The sequence below is a fragment of the Diadema antillarum genome, unplaced genomic scaffold (assembly GCF_040938485.1).
Source record: "Diadema antillarum isolate AM-2024a unplaced genomic scaffold, OU_Dant_1.0 seq00000455_RagTag, whole genome shotgun sequence".
NCBI classification, from domain to species: domain Eukaryota; kingdom Metazoa; phylum Echinodermata; class Echinoidea; order Diadematoida; family Diadematidae; genus Diadema; species Diadema antillarum.
The window spans coordinates 1,359,855-1,383,130 of NW_027271427.1; the positions used below are offsets into that span (position 1 = coordinate 1,359,855).

Genomic DNA, 23,276 nt, shown 5'->3' on the forward strand with positions numbered 1-23,276 from the left:
TGAATGTATCCCTGCCAATCACACCTTGCATACTGTATACGCCGAATATTTCGCGAGGTTTTTATTTTTGCGAATTTCGTGAGTCAGGTGCTATGCGCAAAATTACACACATGCGAAAATATTGACTCTGATCCCGATGTGGATGTGACATACGCGTGTACATTCTCCGTTCAGTACATGACTCCACGATCGCGAATTTAACCACTCGTGAAATCGTCGGGAATTCCCGATTTGCGAAAATTTAGACTCGCAAAATATATGGCGTATACAGTACCTTGTCTTATTTTGTAGATTGTTGAACATCAGTCACTAAAATGCATAATGCCTGTATTCGCCGTAGGACAGTGAAGTGTGTTGTATGATATTGGAAAAGTTTTAGAAGTTTACTTAATACTGAATTCTGGGCTATTTGAATAGTCATTATTTGGTGTGTAGATCATTAAACAGCTAGAGGCCAAAAGGGCAACACAGGACAAGGTGACTATACATTATCTGCTGCTTTGCTCTTATCCATCACACAAACATTTACTCCCATCAAAGGCATTTTACTGGATTTGCGAGAAGAGTTATATACTTTGAGGCTGTTGGAACTACATGTAGTACATCAAGATGTAGGGTACTTGATATGCCAGGGCTTTGCTTCGTTGCTTATGACCAGTCAGATCAGAGCCCCGCGTCAATTAAAGTTGATATGATAGCAACTCTGTGTGTGTTGTGTGTATTTGTGTTTTTAACGTTTTAGATGTCAGACTTTTCCACTAGGTTGTTTATAATTCTTTCTTTTTTTTTTTTTTTCTACCCAAATTCAGGGTCTGGAAAAATGAAAATTTCACATTCCTGGCTTAGATGATGAGGATATTGTCTCATTCTTTATGTCTAGAGAACAGGCTTTTTTTTCTGTGAACTGTCAGAAAGTAAATTTCAGTGACAATTTGAGTGAGTACACACACACACATACATGCACACACACAAACACAAACACACATGAAAAAAAATGAAAAGAAATTGAGTTCAGTGTTGATTAATAAGCTAACATTGAATTCTGTGATTACCTAAACTCATTTGTCAGCATTTTAGATTTGAGGTCTGTGTCATGAATGCCATGTCATAATGTTTTTACTTTTTTTTTTGATTGCTGCAAGTCTTTCCAATATTGAATTTTTCTGAAGGACATTTTGTTTTGGAATCTTCCTGGAATGTATCAAGGATAAAGTACATTGTGTACTGAAACACATCCTGTAGTACAAATTAATTCTTTCTTACAAAATCAAGAGAAAATCAACATTGTTTGTACATGTATGTATGTGTACAAAGAAGTAAAAAACAAAACAAAACATTCAAACAAAAAACAAAAAACCCTCGAACAGTGAAGAATGTCATTTTGTGTTAGCCATGTTGAGCCGTTATCTTCTGATCTGATCAGCAGTGTTTTCACAAGTTTTTTATCATTTTTGCTTTTTTTGTGGAAACAGTATACATTTGCTGAGAAATGTCATATTGTATTAGTCACTAATGGCACTAACTTTATTAGTGCAATGAAACCTGTAGTAAATTTCCTGGCTCAGATATTGTTTTGTGTTGAGTTTGTGATAAATGCAGCGATAACAGATACCCCCAATTCAACTTCTCACAAATTTCTTGCCTCATGAAAGGACGCTGAGACAAACAGTCTTGTTTATTTGAAGTGGTGCTTCAAGCTGAATAATTAAACAGAATATAGCTTTAAGTACATGTCACCTGAATACCTCTGCCAGATGTACATGACCCATATGAAAGTGAAACAAGTTTCACAATATCAATTTTTGACCTCATATTGTTTTGCGGTGAAGAGATAGCTGTTGAGAGACGTTGTTTTCATGGCATTGTTAGAGGGCCTCGGGAGAGAGCATTGCACTTTTTGATCATCACTATCTGAAGTAACTATCAGCATGTCAAACTTGATAAAGCAACTTTTGTGGTTACAACTGTGATCACTTGTTTAGTGTACCTGTTTTTTTCCCCCAGAATAGAATTTGAAGAAAACAAAGGGCATCCGATACAGTAACATGATGAATCACAACTTGCTGGTTTAATTTGGAAGTATTTTTTTTTCTTGTGAAGAGTTCATGTGATACTTAAGCTGACTGCAGTAAAGGCAAACTGATAAATCATGAAGATACACAGGTTTTAATAGATAAGCTTGATTTTTGTCAAAGAAGGTTATTGCCTGAACTGCTGTGTAAGTGCTGTGACACTTTTTGTAAAACCAGAAAATGCTTCTGCAGCCTTTTGCATTTAAAAAAATAGTTGCCAATATTCATGAAATTCACTTGTTATTTTGTGAATGAGAGTATTTCTGTACATATTTCAATATCCTTAAAATGTTGCATGTTGTGTTAGCATTACTTTAGTGAGCATGGAATTGGCAAAGATTTCCACATTGCAAAATATTGGGCATTTACAGGACGTTTACTGTGGTGAAGATGGAAAGAGCTGAAATGAGGGGTTTGGTAGGCACAAACTGCTACCATGAACCTTGGCTTCTGCAATACAAGACAGACATTCAGTACTTGTTGTGTGTAATGCCTGGCATTATGGCCAAAGAATGTATTGAGTGTTGACTTATCTGAACAGTGACCAAGAGTAAGACCCAAATGCCATACATGATCAAATACTACTGAGAGCAAAGAATGATCTCACAGGAATACACTGTATAATATGCTGCATGTTGACTGTTAACTTCATTTTTGCAGTGAAGATATATGATTTTTTTTTCGTCAGTGAAAGTTTTGCTGTTATAGTGGTGAAATTTTGACCGTCTGAGACGAAGTCTCCTGTTTTCTCACGAGTGCCTGTTTGATATCATTGAACAAGTGCTCTTATTGACTCTAGATGTACATGTATAAAATAAAAGGTGTAGTATAAATTTGTACTTTTTATACTCCAAATCAGGCTTGCAAAATTTGAATAAGAGAACCCAAAATCATGTGACATATTACAGTGCAGGGTGCTACAACTGTACATAAGCACTTGACTGATTGCCCAGGGCAAGTGAAAATCAAATTCAGGCAAGTCTTTTTTAACAGTAATAACAAAAAAATTTGAAGCCACCTTTTCTTCGCTTATTCCCCCAACATTCCCACAAAATCAACCATACAGAAGCCCAAAGATAATGGCTGTTTAGTGATGCAGCACACTTTATATTTAATTCCAGCAACTTTCCAACACTTCACGTGAAGAAGTCCCAATGCAATGCAACGGCAACACTAGATCGGACCAAGTTTGTAACTCTATTGTGTTTAAGCATACCAATCAAAGTGTGCTGTTTATTCAAATAATTGTGTTTTATTAAGCCCTTGACTGACACATGATTTTCTTTATTATTTCCTTATATTTTGGACTTTCTTTTTGGGCAAGTGGTTTGTAGCAGCATTGAAAATCTGCTTGCCCGACCGGGCAAGTGGTCAATTTAAGTTACATTTATGTACACCCTGCAGTGTACATGTGTTTGTGGTTGATGCTGACTTTGAGCTTACACACTATGGCAATAGTAATAGGAGCGAAATGACTTGGTCAGTAAAGTGTTTGTCTTGTATTCCAGAAGCCAATGTTTATTCCCAGTGAATATATCTGTAGCTGACCAAATTAGTCTGTTTTTATCATACTGCACTACCAGTGAAGGAGTGAATGAATGAATGAATGAAAGAATGAATGACTGAATGAATGAATGAATGACTGACTGACTGACTGACTGAGTGAATGAATGAATGAATGAATGAATGAATGAATGAATGAATGAATGAATGAATGAGTGAATGAATGAATTTAATCCATGCGTGAATGAATGACTGAGTGAATGAATAAATGAATGAATGAGTAACTGATCAAGAGTAAATGAATGAATGAATGAATGAATGAAGGGAGAAATGCAGTGACTGAATTTAGTGATTGTATGAAGGAATTAGTGAGTAAATTAGTTGTAGTAAGTAAATTAATGAATGACCGACGGAGTGAGTGAGAGTGAGTGAGTGCGATGGGACAATTTGAATTTGATTTTGTTCATCTTGTGACAGCAATGTGCAGTGGGAAGAGACGACGACATAAAATTTTAATACCACTTTCATCTGACCAGGGACAAAAATCCCCAACCTTTGATGGCTTAATTGGCAGGATCAGTTGGCCAATTTCCTGAGGGGATTTCCCCCAGTCAAGTGAGCACTTTGGAGAGGTGATGGTTTTTATGTGTGGGCTCTTCATCTAGCATTTATGATGGAACAGGTGCCGGCTCTTTTGAGGAAGCCTTTATTCTGACCACTTTGCAACACGACATCAAAAGCTTGCATTAAACATATGTGACCTATATTGTAGTTTGGTTGTTGCACTGCAGTTATTGTGTAATGGAAGTGCTTCCTAAAAGATTCACATGTTGCCATGGTAACCTTATCAAGTAGACAGGTTTATTGTGAGACTCAAATTTATGCATACCATTATAACAACAGACCAGTTCGTAATTCCACTTTGCACATTATGAGCAGAAAAAGCTCATTTGTACCAACAGGCATTTTGGTTTGTAAATTCACTGAGATAAGCATCTGTGATGCGATGATTATTCATGTGATCCTTATGGTGCTTGCCTGCACATCCACCTGATAGCAAGAATGGTATTTTGCAATATAAAAGGAAATAGGCTGTTATTGCGTTCAATACAAAACAATGAAATGGATGCCTGCTAAATTGTCAACTGATGGAGTATTCTGATCACCTGCTCTATGCACGCTCATTCTTTGTTTGGACATGAATTCCATAAATTGTTATGTCAGGCTAGCTTATGCATTATGCTGCTTTGAAAACAAGTGAAGTGCCTAAGCAACTGAGAAAAAAGAACGGTCATTTGTACCAATGTGTACATGAGCTATGAACTGGCTTATTAACACACAGCTTGTCAGACAGGCAATGACTGACTATTCCAACTGGATCCCAAGTAATCAAATGTATTGCAGTAGATATGTCTAGGCAGAAGGAATAACTGTAGCTTGTTACTGGGTTTTCATAAAAATGATATCCATAAATTTGAATGTACATTAAAGTAAGCTGGCCTGTTCCATGACCTTATGTGCAATGTCGTAGACCTCTGCCATTTGTGTATTGTGTGTGTGTTTTATTGCCATGCACTTTTAATGTAGTTGAAGTTTCAATGTTGCAATTCTCTTTGCCCAGTATAAAATTTTCTCTTAGTATTGTTTTATGTGATGGCTTGCTTGATTTGAATTATCTAAGGTATGCTAGATTGAGAATTTATCCCAACCATTCCATGCCTGTGTACACACTGCAACGACAAATCACATGGTGGTCAAAATAGATTTTTATTCTTCTCTCCTGAAATTGCCCGGGCATTGTGTTTGGGGTTTTTCTTTACCTATTTTTAAAACACTTGGCCATGACTGGGCGGCTTCCAAAGTCAGAAGAAGAGATGATTCAATGGGTAATGCAAGGAATCAGGCGCAACGCTATGTCAATTCATACATTAAAGGAAACCTCCGGACGATTTTCATACTGAACATCTATAAATTGGTTATACCAGGTACAGAGTTTCAGAATTCATAGTGACTGGGATGAGAAATAGGAATGTTTTCAAAATTTAAAACAAATTGCAATGAACAAGGATGATGACACGCAGCCTCACCATTAAGAATGCATGCATGAGTTGGGGCTCAAGGAAGCAGAACAAAAAAAGGCATGCATAGATTTTACACAGGTGATATTGTTTTCACAAGCCGTATTGTAATGGAATTACTTGCCACATTTCTGAAATATGTAAGGCTCCCATGTCATGAACACTGTTCGGTGTAATTTGTTTATTTCCAAAAATTGGTTTCTCTGCTCAAGGACCACAATAAATTCCACAAATCTATACATGGAAGAACTGTCGATTTATGTACTATATGATATTGAATTATAAAAATCGTCCGGAATACCCCTTTAACTATAATTGTTAATAGACACACTGAAGCCCCCCAGTTTTGGTTGATAAAGACATTAACATTAAAAAAATTAAAAAACAAAACAGCGCCCAAACCACATGGGTCTATACTGCCAGCATACAGTGTGGAATGTGTTGATTTTGGCAAGGATAGGTGACAGATACATTGGTTTGACATTTCTCTGGGTCCTGCAAAGTATTTTCATTTGGGGATGAGGTTGTTATAAAATCAAGGTCATGTGCCTTGTTAGTGGGAAGAGCTAATGACCAGTTTGCTGACCTTTCTTGTATTGGTCAAAAAAAGATGACTGGCTCTAGAGCTGTTAATGATGAGTGGAGGTTCGTTAGCATCAGCTGGCCTTGCTTATGGCAGGCAGATGGAATTCTCTGGTGGACATTTTGCCATCGATCTGAAATTTAAATAAAGTCTTGAGAGCATTCTGAGCACCATGCCAAGAAATGATGACATGCTGCAGACAAGGAACTTGCAAATGCACAGAATGTATCTGAACTTTATAAAGGCAGTTGGCTTCATATCTCAATCCTTTGATCACAGTCCCATTGGTAGTGGTCAAGCAATAAAGAACAAACATGAATAAGGTATCGCCAAGCGTGTAGAACCATCAGCTGCATAGGACATTACACTACCGTCATGCTCAATATCAAGATTTTTACATAAACAAATTGTATGGGAGACTTAAATTTCACATTGTGGACTGCCCTGTAATTGTTAAAACAAGAAAATGTATTTAGGCTGTTGACATAAAATATATTCTCCTTGTAGTGGGAAGAAAAATAAAACAAAAACAATCCCTCACTTATTGGACTTTGTAGACACTTGTTCTGGGTTGTCAGTCATTCCATAAAAAGCTGATTAGGTCTAAATGGGATAGATTTGTTCTTTGTCTTTTAAATATTCACATAGTGGACATGTGTACATTGTGTGTGCATGTACATTTCAGTAGGTATGTATTTACGGTATGTTCTACGCATCTGTATGTTGATTGTATATCAGGTCATCTGTAGTCAGCTATTTTTTTTTGTTGTTGTTCATTCTCCCTGTTCTTAATTTACTGAAATCTTGTTTCCTCTCACAAGCAAAGTTAACTTGTAATTGTGCGTAACTACTGTACAGTTTAATCTGTTCATACAAAAATTGTAGGTAGAATTGCGTTTGCACATGTGTAATCATGTTTGTTCATTCCGAATAGTTCTGTTCTCTCACCATTGCTAGAGTCACAGCTTTAAGACTTCTACTCAATTTTCTACTGAAAAAAAAAGAAGAAAAATCTGTTGCAACAATGTCCATCTAATCTTTCTTCAATATGACAAGGTGAATGTAATAAGATTTAGAACTTTTGATTCAAAAACCTGGTAGAGTGGAAGAAACAAGGGTGACAACTTGAATTGATTTTCATTTACCTGCCCACCAAGGTACTACAATGTACATCGAAAAACCATGACAAGTGTAGGCCTGCTAGTCAATAGAAATTGCAAGTCTGCGAATATATGCAGCGATGCGTATGCTTATCAGTAACGATTGATTCTAGTCAATATTCTTTAGTGATCTATCACTTGGTCTACTACCATTTCGTCTCATAGGCATTTAGTCTCAACCCATTTGGTCTAATCCCATTTCGTCTACAACCAGTTCGTCTAGTGACCATTTAGTCCAATTGTCACTTAGCCTCATTACTAGTTGGTCTACTTCCATATATGGGCTATGCCCATTTTGTCTAATACCATGGTTTATTAGACAAAATGACAAAAAAATTCAGGGATGCAAAATTGCAGTTAGACCATCCGGTTATTAGATGAAACGATAATTAGCCAACCTGGGCATTAGACCAAGTGAAAATAAATGGGCATTAGACGAAATTGGTGGTGGACCAAATGAGTTTAGCCTTAGTGGTGTTAGACGAACTGGAAAGTAGACCATCCGATATTAGACCAAGTGGCAATAAACCGATTCTTTGACTATTAGTGTACTTTACATAGAAATCAGTGATAAAGCTGTACATAATTCCTTATAGTGATTCTTGAATACTTAATGTCTGAGCTTGGCCAACCTTCCCGCTCCGTGGCATCCCCACACTGCTCCGTCTTTAGCCCATTGAAGACTAGTCCTGAGTATACTCAAGCAGGTGCCTATTGGAAATGTGTGTTGTAGCAAAATCAGCTCATCCTCAATGGCTTAATTAATTGCAATAGGAAGAGATGATCATTTCTACATTGAATCTCCCAGGACCTGGGCCCTGTTTTATCAAAAGATAAAATGGATTTTAAATTTCCGTACCACACAGGCTGCCATAGACTTACATTTGAAATCAACTTTAAAATCAGTTTTAATTCTTCATAAAACAAGGCCCAGATGGTGAAACCTTGTGACTCTGGTATTATTTTACTGATTCTTGTCTTCTCTCTTCCATTCTTTGCACCTGTTTCTACAGTACATGCCCCTCTCAAAACCCAGGCAGATTTCACCCAACATCCTGGAGGCAGACAAGATCACAGTAAACGACAAGACTAAAGCATCGCAACAGGTATATATACATGTACATGTACGTGGGAATAAATTCTGAGAAGGAATGTTGTATAAGCTGTTATTTTCGTGTACACTTGACAGATATTTGCGCGAATCAGGAGGTCACAGACATTTTCACGAGGTGTTGTTTTCGCGAATTGACACCGAGGCTATCGTAGGCGCACTATTAAACTACATGTAGTGCATGGTGACATTTTCGCGTGCTGTTAAATTTGCAGTTCAACAGTAATTCGCAAAATTCGTGAAAGTTAAACCCTCGCGAAAATAACAGCTTATACAGTACTTACTGTTTGGGAAGGAAATCTTCTGATAAGGGGCGAGGCTGATGCAAGTACATGACAGTATGCTGAAGGGATAAGTGCGAGTACCAGGTGTGACCAAATGTGACCGTGCATCTCAAAACGAACAAAAAGTTGCACACAGTGATTTTGTTTGAGGACTGAAAATAAGTGAAATGAGTCAACCATGCCAATTTTTAGCTTTCCATATTTTCTGAAAGAGCAAGTCTTTTTCTATATCATATTAAAAGTTTGGGATCATAAAACAAACAGGAACTTGTGTTTTCAGCAGTTTTTCCCAAACACTTTTTGGTGGAATAGTGTGATTAGTTGTTTCTCATAGAACCCTCTTCCCGTTTCTCAAAAAACCCTGTCAATACACTTCACTTTCAACTCCAATAACTTTAAAAAGAATGATGCTACTGCATTGAAAGTTGGCATTTGTCATGTACAGAATGTGCTAATGAAGCATGCTTAATTTCAGCTTAATCTGATAACCCCTTCATTGTTGTTGCTCCAGTGGTCAACATCCTGTTTTTTTGTTCCATTCATCCCACAGCCAGTATAGCTTGTTAAAGATTAAGCTCTTGAATACACCCTGTACTTCAGAGCCTGTTTTCTCAGTTCACACTTTTCAGAGTGTGTCCTTTCTCTCCAATATTTAGATAGGTTAGGAGGGTCCATTTGAATTGAGTTATACGTCATTTTAAAGCTTAGAGTCTGCTCTTTCAGAATCTACTCTTAACTAAAAATCCATGTCTGGTGACTTTTTGTTTGTTTTGGGGTGCAGGGTCACAAATGACCTCTATTAGCCGCAATTATGGATTTGTAAGAGACACACATCCACCCAACACAAACACACAATATGCAAAACGATGGTCTGTAGCCCTCGCCTGACCAAAAATCACATTCCACAATGGGACATTAACATTATAAAGCTACTTCATTGATATTATAGATCTTTTCACATAACCACAAAATAAACTCCACTTTAATATCTGCTCTCCATATTGAAATTTCATGACAGTTTTCTAGATATTTATCATATGTGTAATAAGTACGTACATTTCTTGGTTGATAGTAATTTTGATTCACTTTTGTTGACTCTGCTGGCATGTTTTTTGCTATTTTACTCCACTATTAAAACTTGTTTACATGAATATCAGGAGTAATGCGAACCGAATGAAAAGTAAAGCATGCATTGTGAATTGGCAAAAGAAAAAAAAATGATAATGATAATGATAATGATAAGGATAATGATAATGATAATGATAATGATAATGATGATTATAATAATGATAATAAATAATAGCAGTGGTTATTTGTATAGCTTGCAGGCCGCCTTTCAGTGCTCGTGGCCCTTCAAAAAAGAAAAGAAAAAAAATATATATGCATGTATGCGTTGTAGACATGACAACAGGAAAGAAAATAACAAACAACAAGCAAACACAATTTTTCCTAAAATTGTGTTTTGCAATTATGTAATCCTCGATGTGAAAAGAACAAATACATTTTCAGATTGGATTTGAATGTTTCCGTAGATGACAATTGGCGTAACTGAATAGGTAAATATGAAGGTACGATAGAAAGAAATGAAATCTCTCCCTCCAGTCTTCTTCTGTCCAGCCTCTGTCTGTCTGGATCATGAAGAGAGCCACCAAGAGGCCAAAGCCGGAGAAGGAGGAGCCCGAGACGTATGAGACGCGTGTAGTGTTTAACCCAGACGCTGCCAAGAAGAAGAAAGAGGAGAATAAAAAGGAAGAAGGGCCAGGAAGGAGCTCTGAGCTGCCGCTGCCAGTCAGACAAATGGTAAAGTCCCCCCCCCCCCTTCCCCCTCTCCCTCTCCCCCTCCCCCCTCTCCCTCTCCCCTCCTCTCTCCCCTCCCCTCCTCTCTCCTCTCCCCTCCCCCTTTCCCCCTTTCCCCCTCTCCCCCTCTCCCCTCTCCCCTCTCCCCCTCTCCCCCTCTCCCCCTCTCCCCCTCTCCCCTCTCTCCCACCCCTTTCCCCCTCTCCCCTCTACCCTCCCCTCTCCCCCTCCCCTCTCCCCTCCCCTCCCCTCTCTCCCCCTCCCCTCTCCCCCTCTCCCTTCCCCCTCTCCCCTCCCCTCTACCCTGCCCTCTCCCCTCCCCCTTTTCCCCTTTCCCCTTCATCCCTCTCCCCCTCCCCTCTCCCCTCTCCCTCTCCCCCTCTACCCTCGCCCTCTCCCCCTCTCCCTCTTCCCCCATCATTTTCAATGTGGTATTTTAGTTTGGGGAACAAGTGCAGTACAAGGTAGACTTCAGCGTCCGCAAGACAGGGGCCCATTTTGTGCAGTACACTGCATGCCTTATTCACCCTGTTCCGTTTGTGCTAAACTGTCAGTCGACACACTGGACACTTTATTTCTACTCAAAGTTAATGTTGGAAGAGAATAAACTTTTGAAAATAAAAGTTCCATGTTTTGGGGTGAGCTACATTGATCTTTCTTGACTGAGTATGGTCTTGAAGAGGGCCTACTTTGATCCTTTTGATAAGCAAATCCTGATCATGGTCCAGATGAAATCAGAGTAGTTTGGACAAATCATTGAAGAAATGTTTGTGATTCACCACAAACTATTGTAACTTGAGCCTCTCATCATGCAAACCCTTAGAGAATATTCATCGAATCTACTCTAAACTATTCTGGTTATATCTCCTCTTCTTTGTATGATCTTGAAACAGTCAACCTGGGGCCTCTCTGGATGTGCACATGCCCACTTTTGATTTGGCTCGCACCCAAATCATACTTAAATCTGCTTGTTCATATATCTTGCAGTAACACTATCGATGAATCAGTTTCAAATGTGCTGAAGATCGCTACGGCGGTATCCGAGATTGAATGCGAAATATTTTATTGCCACTTCATACAGAGAATATTGCCTTTCTCTTTCAATATCACAGTTAGGGTGACAATGCTCTAGCTTTAAAAGAAAACGGCGTGATTGGAGTGATGTTATTCTGAATTAAGAATGTCTGGCCAAGTTTGATAGATATTGTGTGAATCGCATTTGATATCATGTGAGATAATCCCTCCTTGTACCGTGCCAATTAAAGGCATTTCTTTCCTCATTTCCCGTGTCCTGTTTTCCTGCATTTTTGTGCTGGTCCGTGAGCTGTGCCATAAATCATCCAGTGACTAATGAAGTACATGGATTGATTGTATGAAGGTTGAGTCCTTCCGTTCCCCCGGCAGACAATGGGTGTCTGGCTAAAATAGCAGCAAGGTGCCTCACCCCGTCACGTCAGAGATCGGAGTGAAATATTTTTGGCTGCTGCTCGGCTCTTGGTTGGCCTTGCTTGTCTCTGGCAGACCTTCAAACGGAGCAGCCAAACAAGAGAGGCACACTCGTGGACTCTTGTCGCGAGAGATTAGAATCATTCAATGATGCCTCCTCACTTGGCTGATGCATCATTTGTACTCTTTCTTCATACTTTATGAATCTCTTCCCCTCCCCCCCCCCCCACGTAGCGTAAAAGAGAATTGTCCAATGACTTCAGTTGTGTTTATGCTATAGACTTTTCTATTCGTCCTTGTCACTGTTTTATGTTCACCCTAAGTACCCATTCACAGTCACCATTCCCTTCATGAGAATTTCTTAACAAAAAAAGCAGGGGAAGAGCTTTTTAGCAGAAATCTGTGGGTGTAGAAGGATAACGATTTAAAACCCGCAGATACATTAATGTAAGTACAATATTGCTTATGAAACTAATTCAATTTGACCCTTTGTCATGTTGTTAACTTAATGTCAAATACAGTGATTAGGGAAAGCTAGAGTGTTATATGATTTATGTATATATATATTTTTTTTTAAGAAGAGCAACCTTCATTAGTAAATGTGAAGGTTGGAAGGGGGAGGGAGTCAATGAAAGGAGTCATTAGGGGCGTACAATGACAACCTGTGCGAAGGGTCGATGGATTCCAGTCAATGGTCACACCATTAAATTTTGTTGAATCCCTATATTTGTAGAAAGGGGAAAATCTCATGGTTTTTAGAGGTATATTTGTTGTGTGTCCGGCAGAAGGGCTCTTGCATGGCAACATTGATATTATGCTATTAAAGACCCTTCTGCCAGGCACACAACACAATTACATACATGAAAATTCATCAGAACATGCTGAAGTATGGTATTAGTAGAATACCACACTAGTAGAAGTACATGTAGATAGTTGATTGTTGATAATGATCAGTGGCGGATCCAGAGGGGGGCGCAAGAGGCGCACGCCCTCCTTTATTTATCTTTAAAAACAAAAGAAAAAAAAAGAAAAAAAAATGAAACCCGGAAGTGGCACCAGAAATATTAGCTGCGCCCCCCCCCCTTCTTTACAGAATTCCTAGATCCGCCCCTGGTGATGATGCTCACAAATGCACCTATAGCATAGATAGCACTTGGTTCATATTGCATTACTGCATACGCCATTTATTTAGTGAGCCAATTTTTTTTTTGCGAATCAAGGCTTTCTGATAATTTGGTGAGTGGTTGAATTCGAAAAAACTCTGGGAGTACAGTGATGAAAGGAGAAATACATATGCATACCTGTTGCATCATGGTCAGGATCAGCGCATTATTAGTTTTACAAATAGCATCCAACTCGCAAAATTTCTGTACAAAAATAAGAACTTTTCGAAATATATAGCATATGCAGTATCTGACTTGTTAACATCTGTAGAATCAGCTAGTGTGATAGCCTCTGTCACAGTTGACATATCGGCCATCTTTTTGTCTGGACTAGGGTGGGACACAGTCCAAGAAAAGAAAGCACTCGGACAACCCAACCGGTGAGACTCCGAGGCCAAAGAAGGATCGCCGTGGAGAGCACGCAGAGAGGAGAGGGGCGGAGAAACATGGGCGGGGCGAGGATAAGAGACACCACAGGGCGGAGTCAAGGGAGGAGGGAGACCAGTGGGCGGAGTCAAGGGGAGAGAGAGGAGAGAGACGGGTCACGCCCTATGATTACAGTCAGGCAGACTACACTGTGTTCCAAGGTTAGTATTTACTTCCATCATTTCTCTTTGAGGACAAAAATGACCTGAACTTTTACTTCATTTCTGTCAACCTCTTTCGGAGTACACTGAGAAATGTGTTAGTACAGGGGTATGACGGCTACAAGACATAAACTATGTCAAAATATACACTGTACGTAGGCCTATGCCATATGACAGAAGTAGCAGGTAGCATAGATATGTTTAAATTAGTGCTTGGATGATTATAGAATGCACACTTTGAATGTAGAATACATTTATCAGAGCTATATTAGATATAGTGCAGAAAACTTCGCAAAAATTATCTTGGCAAACTTGGCAAGTCTAGACAGAGATTGAACATCCTACTGTTGAACAAATCAGACTTATTGAGAATACTTAAAGCATGTGATGAGTATCACATATCTGCCTATCCTCTGAGAAAACAGGACATTCAGAAGAATATGATGCCTGTCACCTACTCACCCCGATGAAGTCACAAACATGAAAGCTGAGAAAAATGGAAATTAATTTGACTGGACTGAATAATTAGAAACTTGATTATTTGTACAAATATCAAAAGTTTGCCATCCTTTGTATCTCCTGTCTGAAATTTGATGTCTGAGACAGATATGAAATCTAATCTGGTTGCTGGTTTTCTTACCAAGTCTGTAGTTTAGGTCTTCAGGTACTAAAGGCAGCAAGTATACAAATTGTATAGTACTTTATATAAAGTATAGGGATCTGTCGTGGATTAAAGATGCCATGATTGGGAAAAAAATTGTGTGTTAGGCAAGTCTTTATCAGATGTACCATTAAGGATGATAATGTTCTACATGTGTGAAAATAATTCTGTCCACTAATAGTCCCATTACCCTTTTCCACAAAAGACAGCTGTTGCCCCTAGCAACACTTTTCTAATTCTTTTTACGAGTTTGTGACTTGCCGAGTGAGAGATGTCTTATCAGAGATTGGAGGACAATTTCCTCATTTGTGAACTGCTAGTATTGGTACAGAGATACCAACCAAGACGATTTCATAGTATGAAGTACGATAAAAAGAGTGAAATACGATAATATCGCCTCTTGAAAGTACGACTTTTCATCTTTTGAATAAAACAAAAAATGAAACCAATATAAACTTCTTCTCATCGGTCACTCATCGAAGGCAAAGTTTGTTGCTTCTGGTCTCCCACCAGAGTGTATCGGATCACAGTCTGATGAATCAGACTTGTGTTGGTTGACTGTCGGGTCAGTGTCAGATATGTTGCGTGTGATCCTCATCAGACGATCTTGCCTCATCGGATCATGCCTGGCATGTCTGACACTGACCTGATGGTTGACCAACACAAGTTGGATTCATCCGAATGCCATCCGATACACTTCGGTGGGTGGCCGGAAGCAGTAGATTTTGCCTCCGATGAGTGACCAATGAGAACAAATCTCTGTGTTATGGGGGTATAAAGGAGGTTCCTGAAGCAGTTAAATTTAGCCTTCTCCTTCATGGAACCTGACACCTAGAGAAGTTCAGGGTTTGTGGGAAGTCCATCAAATGTTGGCATCGAATAGTTGAAAAACTCATCTTGAAATCTCTGTGCAGGAAATGTTGATAGAAATAGAAAGACTGTATTATGCAGCATAATACTGTATACGCCATATATTTCACGAGTCTAAATTTTTGCGAATCGGAAATTCTTGATGATTTTGAGAGTGGTTAAATTTGCGATCATGGAGTCCTGTACTGAATGGAGAAGTGTACAGGCGTATGTCACATTCACATTGGGATCAGAGTCAATATTTTCGCACATCTTTAATTTCACGAATAGCTCCTGACTCGCGAAATTCGCGTATTTCAGTAGTGAGTCAAATTTTTTTGCAAAGTGGGACTTCCTGACATTTATTAAGTGAGTTGTTAAATTTTCAATCATACTGCGTCCAGCTGTGAATGAAGAAATGTATGTGTGCATGTTGCATTCATGTCAGGATCAGAGTCGGGATCGGAGTTAACAATTTTTTGTGTATTACATGTATTTCATTCACGAATAACACCCAGCTCGCAAAATATGCGAAAATAAAAACCCCGCGAAATGTATGTCGCATACAGTGACCATGTTTATGTGTCTGACTGTGCAGGACTCAAAGGCTTTCATCATGCTTTCTTTGTTTGTCTTCCTTGACATTCTTTTTTTTATTATCCTTTACACTTTGTTGTACTTTTCATTAGGTTGGCTTGATGTTGCTCATATCGAATTACATGTGTATGAAGTTTGAAGTAAAAAAGAACAAGATTTTTTTCTTAGGTTGCTATACTCCGAAGTTTCCATGCCATGCATCGTTTCACTTTTATGCAATATTTATGTAGCCAGGTATCAAAGTGCAGTGACATGTGCTCCTTATTTGGGTGCAGTGCACTTTAGGAATATAAAATTTGTCATTTATGAGTACCAGGACTTAAATTTTCTTTACAAACCAGAACAAAACAGAAAGAGAAATGGAGCAAAAAAATAAAAAGAAAAGAAAAATGATGATGTCAGTAGTATTTAACTTATTTGTTGTTTTTTATGAAGACTTGCGGCCCGTTTCATAAAACTTGTCATCAGTGACAAGTTGTCATAGATGTGACAAGCTACTGAAATCATTGCATCTGATTGGCTGAGAGCAGATTTGTCATAGAAATGTGGCAGTTGTTCCTGATGACAAGTTTTATGAAATGGGCCCTTGGTTGGATTCATATGCAGGCATTTTATCTCTAGTCTTGTGTTTAAAGTAACTGCAAGCATGATATTAGTGTTACTTTTGCTCCTCCCCCCTCCCATCAAAAAGAAAGTGAGTCATCAAGAAAATGCTGTATAATGTACTGTATGCTGTCTGTCAGGTAATATAAAGTGGCGTGCCAAATGGTGACCTCGCAATGAGTTTGGAAGCATATTTATTTGCTTTAATTGAGCGCAATTTGTCAGTTGAATTCAGACTGACACTATATCAGGTATGATGATTCTGCTAAGTGTTTCACAATCGTGATATTGAATCAATAAAGTTGACAAGTAGTTGTCTGTGACATTGGCATACAAATTGTAGGAATCGTTTTCTGTCTTTGAAAGATCATCTTATTTTCCGTTGTCAGAATCCCGGCGTTCCAGGGGAAGAGGGAGAGGTCATCGTGATCAGAGAGGTCGTGGCAGAGGTCAATTTAAGGTCAGAGTTTATCTGTTTGTTTGTCTTTTTATTTTGCGAATATAAAATGTTTTGCGAATATAAAATATTTTGCTACTAATTTTGATAAGTAAATGAACAAACTTTTTGGTGGTTTCTGTTTTCTTTTATGTGATGATTAAATATGAATCAGCTGTGGTAATATGCAAGATATTTATAACTGTCTGTATATTTATCCATTATTTTTGTCAACTTTCTCATTTTTTTTCTTACAATTCTGTGGCTGGAGTATAAAATTGTGGTTTTTATTTGTGAACTGTCTTGGTGAACATTCAGTTCACTTGCAAAGGGCACTTTAAATACTACTTCCAGAGTGAAAATTGTAAGGTAGGTCCTTCGTGCTTCTAGAATCCCTGATGTTGTGTAACTATGAAGCTACATGTATGAACAAATTAGTGGTGTAAATAGTGACTAAATGCTTTAAAGGGACTGTACAGTACTGGTTGGGGTGGGGATTCATGTTTTGAACATTCTTAAGTGAGATAATGAGAAACCTCATATGAAATATGAAAGAGCAATGTAATTTCAAGAAGGATTCAACGTTTATTTGATGAAAATTGGTTTTCAAATCGCTGAGATATCCAAAAGAGTGATAATAATAAAAGGCGACATGCCACAACTTTATTAGGATCTCTTTGTTTCACCTTGTTTTTGGATATCTCAGCCATTTCAAAACCGATTTTCATCAAATAAACTTTTGATACCCCTTAGAATTGCATGCTCCTTGACATCTCATACGGTGGTTTCTGAATATCTCGCAAAACGTTAAAAGCTAAATCCTCACCTCGACCAGAACTGTACACACCCTTTAGAAAGCTATAATCTACAACAGCAAGCAGTTACATTGGTTGCCTGTAAAGAAAAGAGTCATATAGAATATGTTTGCTGGTTTTTCATTACCTACAAAACCTTGCTCCTCAATCTTATCATGAATGTTAGAACCTCCCCACTGTTCAACTTACAGATTGTGACCTGTCATACAATGTAAATACGGTCAAACCTGTCTTGAATAGTAGCCACCTGTCTATAGCAGCCACCTTCTGTATACGGTGACTTTAAAAGCGGCCGCCTTTTTATAATGGCAGAGACTCCAACTCTCCCGTTTTCGACGGGAGATCTCCCGCTGAAAGTCCATTTTTGCAAAATCTCCCATTCTCCCGCTTGAGATTTAATTTCTTCTGCCCTGGCTCTGTGTCTCCCGCTTGAAATGATTTCTTACTTAATATCATCGTATGTTGAAAAATAAGCCTTAGATAGCACGAGAGAGCATCTAGAACCCCGGTCGCAATGAACTTCGCGCTTTGCGCTCGTGATGTGCGCAAAGCGCACATCAAATTGGAGTCTCCCGTTTGCTATGGGGTTCAGGCGGGAGAAACTCCCGATCAGAAGGTGCTTGGGGTTGGAGTCTCTGTAATGGCCACTCTTTTTTGTCTTCCTTGGGTGATCGCTATAGACAGGTTCGACTGGAATATCTTTCTCCACATACTATGTGTAAAAACTAAGGCTGGTGAGCATAGTTCCTCATTTCATGGACCATTGACATGGAAAACCTTGCTGAAGGAACTTTTGCTTGTCACCCGTAGTGTCTATTTACAAAAAGAATCTCAAAAAATTAATGTATTCAATGTGACCTTTGCCATTGATAGAGTTTTGCCTTGTAAAGTACATTGATCAATTTGATTTCTACCATTTGAAACCAACTCTACAAAAGACTTATTATTCTTTTGTTAGTAACATAAAAACGATGTAACGATGTAGATGAAATAATGAAGCGATGACATCACCAATTCACTATTTGCATATTGATATTGACTGCTCAATATTTGGTTTGAAAAATTAGTGACATGTCCTAATATCTTTGCTTCTGTAATCTTTATAAGATTTTTTTGAGCATAACTAAAGAGCACTTTGCTTACATCTTTAAGAAAGCATGGGGAATGATATTACCTTCAACATTACTTTTTTTCTAACAAATGGAAGGAATGTGTGCCTATCAGGAAAAGCTAAATTTTGTTGAATTTTCTTATTTTTTTTTCTTTACAGAGTATCATTGTCCTACTATGATGTCACAAATTGTTCCAGTGTATTTTTTTTAATTCTGCATTGGCAATACCAAAACTTGCACAAATTTATTACTTTTGAATGGATTGTGTAATTTTCCTCAAACTTCACTGATGTATTCTTTTAACCCGTTGAGGACGGACTGATTTTGCTACAACATGCATTTCCCATAGACATTTGCCCAAGTGAACTCCGGTCTTGTCCTCAATGGTTTAATATCTTTTCATTCACTCAATCCACATACAGTTGAGTTTCATTCCCATTTAAGAAACTATTGGACGTTTAAGTGAATGTAGGCATTTGTTACGGTATCGTGTAGGATTGATGAAAGAATGTCCAGGAAAAGGTTGACCCCGAACCTTGCTATCTTACACAAATCAATGGTCGGATGATGGATGTTGGGGAAAGAAATCTCCATTGTGCGGCGGATGGAGCAATTAGTCGTGGCGAGATAGCGCCGGGAGGCAGCTGTGTGCGCTGTAAATAAATGATGAGGACACAATGCCACTTCCATTATGGCAGAGCGGGGGAAACCCTTCAAGTGTCAGTTACCTGCCCGGAGTACCTGATGCTCGGAGAACAAAGAAGAGCGCACCGGAAAAATTGGAAGCTCACACCACATATTTATGGGACCTCATTAACCCAGAAGTCTGCCGAAGTTGAAGGACCTTTTCCGTGGGTATGATGTTCAATTCTGCAGACAGCAAGCCACATTGTACTCTGAATTATCCGAGATGCTTGGATTGTTGTTCCCTTTTCAACTCAACTGAGCCACGACCTCTAGTGAACTATTGCATTCCCTCTTTATTAGTCGAGTGTCTGACGTCTTCTGCAATACATTCCACATTTTCATCTCCATTTTTAACCCATCAAAGACTAGTCTTAAGAATACTTCAGCAGGTATGTAGGAGATATGCGTGTTATCGCACAATCATCCTCGATGGGATTGGACAAATGAGCAGAGTTTATGAAAACTTTCAGGAATCATTTTTTAAGGACAAGTAATGCAAGAGCTCATCAAATTGTTAACCCATTGAGGACATGCTGATTTTGCTGTAACATGCATTTCCCATAGACACCTGCCTGAGTACCCTTGGGACTCATCCTCAATGGGTTAAAATGGCCATCATTGGGACCCAAGTGTGGGGCCCAAACTAGGGAAATTTCAAAGACTGTCTTCCCCAGATCCAGACGTAGTACAACCAAGCAAAACTGTGTATGATGGTGATTATACTACTGCTACACAAACAGTTATGTCTGAAAAACAATTGGTTCAAAGGAAAGAAAACTAAATTTATACTCTACCTCATGAAAGACTAAGGAATGCAGTGTAATAGTACAAGCTGTTGGCTGAGAATTAGAAGGGCGTTAAGGTGCCTTGAACACTATGGCTTTAGGGGCAACTTGGATAACACCCTTATTCTCACCTGACGGAATGATAAAAGATACAGTGCTAAATCATTGAAGTATACAAGTAGGTTTTAGTTTTGGATGGGTTTCAGGTAACAGGCTTTTTCACCATATGAATTCTCTTCTATTTGAGCAGAACTTAAGGCAACATTGACTGACCTCATACTGACTCAGTTAGTGTTCCTCGATCACAAATATACAGGATTAGGACTTAAAGGGATTGTATAGTATTGGTGGAGATGAGGATTAGCCTTTTAACTTTTTATGAGATACCAAGAAATCACTTATGAAATAATACAGGGAATCACTATTCCAAGAGGAATTCAAAGTTTATTTGCTGAAAATTAGTTTTGGAATGACTGAGACATCCAAAAACAAAGCAAAACAAAGCAATTGTAATAACAGATGGGTCCCATATTTTATAAGGATTGCTCTGTTTTAGATATGTAGCAGCCATTTCAAAACATTTTCATCAAATAAACATTCAACTCCTCTCAAAATTACATGCTCTTTCACATTTCATGAGAGGTTTCTCATTATCTCACCAAAAAATGTTACAAACCTGAAGTTTAGGTCTCAACCAAAACTATACGACCCCTTTAAGAAGAATAAAGGAGTGGCACAGAAGAAAAGCTGCACATCCCTGTCTTTTCCCATCCCAATATTCACATTCTGAAGTTGGAGAGAACTATTAATAAAAAACAAAATGCTTAAACTGTTAAGGTCTCGAGAGAGGCCTCCACAGCCAAGATTTTATGGGCCAACTGTCACTTCCCCACTAGGTCATATCTTGTTTTATAACATTAGCCACTACTTGTTTGTTTGTACATGTATTATGCATGACTTCATTTCATTCTTTTGTGCCTTTGAGGTCAAGGCACTTTTACCTCATTGACCAGTTCTTACAGAGGGGCCTTTAATCTGGTGGTTCTACAACGTGGCTAGCCCCTAAACAGTTGAATGTTTCCATTGTGGCCAGGTTGGAAAAACTAACAAAGAAGTCATGTTTGTTTGTTTGGTTTTTGTTTTTTCAATTTTCCCTATGGCATATAAAATGTTTCAAACATTTCATCGCTAGCAGTGAGGTCTGTACACTGGCCTTCTACATGCTATGTATGCTGGCCTTGATAACATGCTATGTATATTACAGGGAGAATTCTATCCTTATGTTCAGCCCACATTGTGACTAATGATTTTTCTACTTTTGTAACTTTATCCCTACATTGTATTTGTCCTTATTGCAAACACCAACAATAGTTCTTACCCTGCATTTCAGTGACTGAGGTTTATACAGTGATTTGATGTACGTATTTCCATGCTACTTTTCATCTCTTTGTTTTTAGACCATGCTTGCAATAATTAGAAACCGATACCTGAAGGATTTTGAATGTTTGTTTTAGTTCCAAATAGTTTGTGGTGAGAGGAAAGTTCATAATTTGATCCTGAACTATTTGTAACCATGGCTTGATAAGTAAAGACTACCAGCTAGTATTTGTAGTCAAGAATGACTTGCTGATGATGCCAGAGTTGGACTGCACTTTTTGCCATTATCCATGAGATAGTTAATTAGATAATGTTCCACTTTAACCTTGTCACTCTAGCAATGTGTGAAAGGGCTGCTATGGTTAAAGCAATTATCCGCCAGCATCCCGTAGGCTGAAAGGAAGATATCAAGGTGAAATGACATTGGAACAAAGTCAAGGTTTTGCCACATTCAATGAATAATCAATGTCCAATTACGCATTTCCAGAAATTGATTATTCTCACGTCGGTGCTAATTTGCTCAGAAGTAATCAGTATTACTGCAATTTGTACGTGTACATGTGTTCATGAGTTGACTGCTGCACCGATGAATGTTTTGCAGTATTCTCAACATTTCAAATTCATGGCCATGTGAAATCAGTTGATGGCAGGATTCTTCCATGTTATGGGCTCTGCACAGGTTGGGGAAGGACATAACTCTCTGTATCTTTGAACAAGTTGTTCGAAACAGTACTTTTAACACTGTCAAGCGATGGTGTTAAGTGATTTTAGAATCATATTCAAAAGAATACCAGTACCAGAGATATTCACATCATATAGTATCTGACAGTAGTGTAGTAATGGAACTATGTTTTATATGTGCTTTCCGCAATTTATTTTTATATCATACTTGTATTATAATCATTTTGTGACCACCTAGCTCAAAACCCACAAAAAGTAGGCCGAAATGGATGGTTCCAATTTTCTACATGGTTTAAAATGGCAAGTTGTAGGCCTAAAATTGGACCAAATCAAATCATTCAAAAAGTGATTGAATCTTGAGAGTAAGGTGCAGTTTCATAGAAATGGTAGAACAGAGGATTGAAAGAGTGGGGTCACTCAGGGTCATTTGCCCATCAGCACACGCTCTTTTTGGACCTCATTTCCCTTCAATATTTTGCATCGTCTGATGGCATATGCAGTTGACCCTGGGAAGGGGATACGTACATGTACCACGTGACTTTCGCACAGGTGGATTACCGACCTGCCCGTTATGTGTTGACGAGCAAAACGAATCTCGTTTGGGGGCATAAGGGACTCGCAAGGAATTGCAGTTACTGAGAAATGGGTTCAAGGCAAAACGTAGTTCTCACATGCCTGCAGATTTTTTTTTTTTCAATTTTTGTTCTTAGAAGATGTTCACTATGGTGATGAGGTGATTTTGTTCTGTAAACAGTTTGTGTTGCTGGTTTATGAAACATTACGTAGGTTTCTGTTTTCTGAGCCCACTGAAAAACAAGCAATCGTTGCCAGTTTATGAAAAGTGCTGCATGCATATATCTGACACCAACTGAAGTTGAAGTACAAGGAA

General features: G+C 38.5%; 1 protein-coding gene across 1 annotated transcript in view; it reads left to right on the top strand.

Moving 5' to 3' along the window:
• Positions 1-16,999, top strand: part of LOC139732925 (exosome complex component 10-like) — a 49,810-nt gene extending 32,811 nt beyond the window's left edge. The window contains exons 16-20 of the mRNA XM_071643763.1: positions 8,410-8,502; positions 10,394-10,591; positions 11,053-11,064; positions 13,544-13,784; positions 16,884-16,999. Of these exons, the coding sequence (XP_071499864.1) occupies positions 8,410-8,502; positions 10,394-10,591; positions 11,053-11,064; positions 13,544-13,784; positions 16,884-16,999 (660 nt within the window). The remainder of the gene's footprint in view (positions 1-8,409; positions 8,503-10,393; positions 10,592-11,052; positions 11,065-13,543; positions 13,785-16,883) is intronic.
• The last annotated feature ends 6,277 nt before the right edge of the window (positions 17,000-23,276 follow it).